General features: G+C 36.5%; 1 protein-coding gene across 1 annotated transcript in view; it reads left to right on the top strand.

The window, feature by feature from the left end:
• SCML2 (Scm polycomb group protein like 2) overlaps positions 1-4,623 on the top strand; it is a 69,953-nt gene extending 65,330 nt beyond the window's left edge. Inside the window, exons 14-15 of the mRNA XM_031061214.1 lie at positions 640-838; positions 2,293-4,623. Of these exons, the coding sequence (XP_030917074.1) occupies positions 640-838; positions 2,293-2,418 (325 nt within the window). The 3' untranslated portion in view covers positions 2,419-4,623. The remainder of the gene's footprint in view (positions 1-639; positions 839-2,292) is intronic.
• Positions 4,624-4,905: the final 282 nt, after the last annotated feature.

Genomic DNA, 4,905 nt, shown 5'->3' on the forward strand with positions numbered 1-4,905 from the left:
AAACCTTCCAGAATATGCAACTGCTTCAATTAACAGGCAAAGTTATGAATAAAGAAGTTCTTTGCCATTGGAGAGCTTGCATAGGGAGTGAAATGTGCTGTTGCCAAGCATGTCAGGCTTGCTAACGTAACTGCAAATATAGAACTTAAGCCTTTTAGTACTAATAGTGTAGTGCAAGCCAGGAAAGGTCTTTGCTGCTGCAGCTTCTTCTTGCTGTTGTGATGGACCCTGCAGCAAGCCAGAGCAGACAGGGATACCTATAAGCAGCTCACTTCCTGAGCATCTTATCAAATATTGCCATGTTGCTGAAATACAGGGATAGGGTTTCCTACTGTCTCTCCCTCTGTCTGCACAGCTTCACTTGCCTTTGCCTCATTCCCAGTTAATAGCATCTTGGGACCCAGGAGCCAAGTACAAGTAGAACTAATCCCTCTAGGGATGTCACAGTGCTAATTTGTGCTGCTGTAAATATTTGCAGTTACAGAAGTCATTTAAAGATAAAAGGAACAGTTCAGTATTATTAGAAGGAAAATAAAGCTTCTTTTCATTTTAATATATTGCAAACAATGCATAATAAATGCCATAAGGTAATATTAAAGTGTCTTACGTGAAATGTGTTATCCCTGTACAAACTAGTGATGCTTCTTCCTTTCACAATATTTCTGTATTAAAAGCTGCAAGTTCCACAACTGGACCGGATTTGAATTCACTAAAAAGGGAACCTTCAAGAATATTGAATAAGGATCCATCTACTTGGTCAATAGAGGAAGTAGTGCGTTTTGTGAAAGAAGCTGATCCACGGGCACTGGCTCCACATGCAGAACTCTTCAGGAGACATGTATGATGCTTGTCCATTCTGTTCTAGTAGATTGTATCATGTTAATCTCTTAAAATACAACTTTCATGTCTGTTTGCTGGTGGAGGTGGAGTAGACTTTCTTGATATATTAGAGAGAGGTGGAAAATTATTTTTCTACCTGAAACCCCTCCTGCAGTAAATTTTTTCTGTCTTTCAGTCTTGCTAGGCTAACATAAATAGCCACCTCTTTTCAGTGTATGTGGAATAATGTCAACCTGGCAGTGCCCAAGTTCTAATGGCCAACATCCATTGTGCCTCTAGAGACGATGGCATTCTCATGCACTGTGTGTGGCATTCGGTCCCCCTGTTTTGGAGACTTAATCTTCTAGAGCAGAGATTATGTTATCCATTGTTAGCTAGGCACTTGGTCATTGATACTAAAATTCACAGAACTGAAATATTTAATTAATCTGTTTGAGAAAACAAGGGTTTCACAGGTCTGACTAGATGTTATCTTTAGAGACAGAAACTGTTACCAGTTTGTGGTAGGTTTGGTCTCCTCTATTTCTTCTTGCTGTGCCTTTCAATGGTAGGCTGCTCAGTAAAGAGCTGCTTTCTTATTTTATTGCATATATGGCCCTCCAAAAAGAGATTGGCTTTCTCTTTAGTAGTATTTCATCTATGTTCTGCTCCAGCTCCTCCTAACAGTTTAATCTCTGAGTAAGGTGGATTGGAAGGAAAAATCAGAATAACTTCTGATGTAGATTCCTGTCTTATATTTTATTCTTAGTTGTATAACAACGGTAAATGTCACTTGTTTTGTCAGGTTTATGTTTAAAAAAGCAAGACAGAGTGTTTCTCTTTATGGTGCTTTATGGAACTAATTGCCTGTCTGTGGTATGTAATGATACTAAGAGCTTAGGACTGTCATATTTCAGCAGCTTCTCAGTCAGACAGTTGAAATCTGACTAGGTTGTCCTTGGTCTTGATCTTGACAATCTCTTTGGTTCAACATGGAAATAGATCTGTCTAATTTCCCATATTTAGATGGTCTCTAGCCCTTTCCTCCATGTGACCATTTGCACACGTATGCCAAAATCCTCCCACAGCTGTTTTCAAGGTTCAGTGCAAGGCCTCAGTGTTTGGATCATTTAATCTCTAACTGCACAGACCTTCCTTTGCAGCCTCTTTTTATTTTTTCCCTTGACCCATTCACTTTTTTTCCTGGTGGGAAACCCTAATTCTGAGGGCTGTTTGGTCAGTTTCTTTTATTTACTATTATTTTCTTTCTTTAACATCTCAAATACTTAATCACATATTAAAAAATACTAATTAAATTTCAGTGGTCATCTGTAAATTCAAACTTACAGGTGCTGTTTTATATATAGTAGATATATTTTTACTACAGTATAAACACCTGTAATGTACTTTCCCGTTTTCCCGTGCAGCTTGTTAAAGTAGTTGTCTGTTGTGTTTATTCTCTTCCTTCTGCAGGAAATTGATGGGAAAGCACTACTCTTACTGAGGAGTGATATGATAATGAAATATATGGGACTGAAGCTGGGGCCTGCCCTAAAGTTGTGCTACCACATTGAACGACTTAAACAAGGAAAGTTCTAGCCAGTGGGGATCCCACAAACGTGAGTTGGAGTCACACCAAGCTCTCAGGTCCACAGCCATCGCCTTCATTTGAAATGCTTTTGCTGATAGAAACCTTTATTTTTTGGAAGTGGCCTCGAATTGTAAAAGAGACATTCAGGATAAAAGGGGGGGAGGGATTTGTATTACATTCTAGTATTTTTGCAAACTCTTTCACAGAAAGTTGGCAGGGAGGGACAATTGATCATACTGGGTGTGGGCAGATCTGGTAACAATGCTCTCCGAATCCTGAAAAGTGTGTTCTGTGTTACAGGCTTCAGCCAATGTGTTCATATCCAGAACCAAAACAGCTGAATCCCAAAGGGAAATAATAAATTAAACCAGCATCAGGTGTTAATATTTTTTACAGGGGTGGCTGTAAACTTTTATATTGCAAGAAAATCTTAAAATAGAAGATTTCATCTCTGTAGTGAATATTCTGGTCTTTCAGAAGAGAGGAAGGGTAATGGAAGAGAGGGCTTAATACAAGTATAAGCTTTTATAAAGTGTGATTATCAGTCCTTTGGGAAGTTATGAGGACAAATGTATCATATATTGTCAGTTTAGGCAGGCAGTAAATATTTCTGTTTCATGGAAGGTCATATTGGCTGTATAAACAGCCATTTCTGAGACAGACTGATTTCACTGGAACAATGCATCCACATATTAAACATTCCATCTTTTTGCTAAGTTTGGCATGAATGTGTTCATGCTTTTTATATGTACACGTGTATGTGTCAGGGAAATACATACTATATAAAAATATACATACACACTGTACATATATTTTCAGTTTTTTAATGTGTACTTTGCACTGTGCCAGAGAGAACTGTACAATTTCTTGGGGTTTTTTACCAGTAAATTTAGTTGTGTATTACTTTCATTAGCACCTGTTTAATTTGTTCTTGGAGTCAGAAGGTGACAAACAATCAAAAGGTGTTTTCATTCATACAGGCAAGATCCCTGAACTATGCAATACTCCTGGTTATTCATCCCTTAACTCTGAGCCATATATTCTGATATATATTTGGAAAGACACATTTGGTTCCAATGTTTTGGGTTTATATTTCCTGTGAGGAAGTGCTACTATGTAACTGATTAACCTTTTTTGGGTAAAATTGGTGCTGTTTGTATAAGCTGCAAGAATGAGTGGTGATAATAAAACACTTTGTTGTCACTGCCAGTTGTAAAATACATCAGGGACAAGAAAATATACTTTCTGTTTAGGAAACTGAATGTACTGTATGTAATAGTCAAGTGATAAAACTGTTTGTTAGGGAAGGTGTAGTCCTAAAATGGTAGGATTTATTATATTTCTTAATGCCTTTTTATATGAAAGCATATAGTATAAATGTATTTTTTACAAATTCCTTTTTTGAAGATGACTTTCTTTACCCATAGACTGATACTCATCAGATTTCAGCAGAGGTACTGCTAGAAAACAGTGAATTTTGTGACTCACAAGTCCAAGTATTTTGTTATTTTAAGTGACTGCAATGCAATTTCAATTCAGAAAGTCATTTGGGTCCTGAGAATTGTTTTTGTTATTACATCATTAGACATTTGACACTAAAGTTTATCTGTATCGATTTGTTTTGCATATCTTTTGTGGTGCATGTATGCTTAGATGATACAATACAGGCGTGCTCTTAATAGTAAGAAAACGTCAGAGCATTGATTGAAGAAACAGTGTTTTCTCTTGGTGTTAGAAAAATTCTGGCTTCACTTTCATATGGTTACACCAAGAATTATATATTAATGAAAACATCATGCCCCACGTGTTCAGTATATTGTTTATACATATATATAATTGTATGCTACTACTTCTGTGCTTTATTATGCTGAATTTGGCTTCTTCAGCATAAAAAGATCCCGTACAATTTAAGTGGAAGTAATTGACTGAAAACAGTTTTCATTTTTTACATTGCCTTTGGCATAAGAAGAACAAAGATGTTTGAATTTTCTGTTTGGTTTTTTGTATATGGCACTATTATGGGTATAAATATTTGTTCAAGGCTTTCTGTGTACCCATGTGCACAAAGATAACTGTGATGTTGCTGTACCAGAATTTCTCCGTGTGCTGTTGCGTGAGTTTCAAGCATTCAGAGAATATATTTTTTATTCTTAATTTTCAGTGGGATGTTCTTATCTAGCAAGAAAAATAAAATAGTTTGTTCCTTGTTGTAACTGTCTGTTCTGTTTGATGTCGTGTGGATGGGTGAATGTTTTCTATGCAGGCAGGGGAGGCTGTCTGATCTGGCATTTGGCTATTCTTGACAGTTCATGGAAACATCTGATATGAGGAGGTTTTAATGAAAAGGGTAAGATCATTCCAACCTTGCTCATCTGAAGCAATTAATGTTTGAATTTGGGTTGTTCTATGCTTTCAAAGTAAGAACTTATCTAGTTATTCAACTATTTTGTTTTGTATATCTCATTTTGCAACTTAAAGCTTATAGAATTCTCATA

This window comes from Geospiza fortis, unplaced genomic scaffold, assembly GCF_000277835.1.
Source record: "Geospiza fortis unplaced genomic scaffold, GeoFor_1.0 scaffold285, whole genome shotgun sequence".
NCBI classification, from domain to species: Eukaryota; Metazoa; Chordata; class Aves; order Passeriformes; family Thraupidae; genus Geospiza; species Geospiza fortis.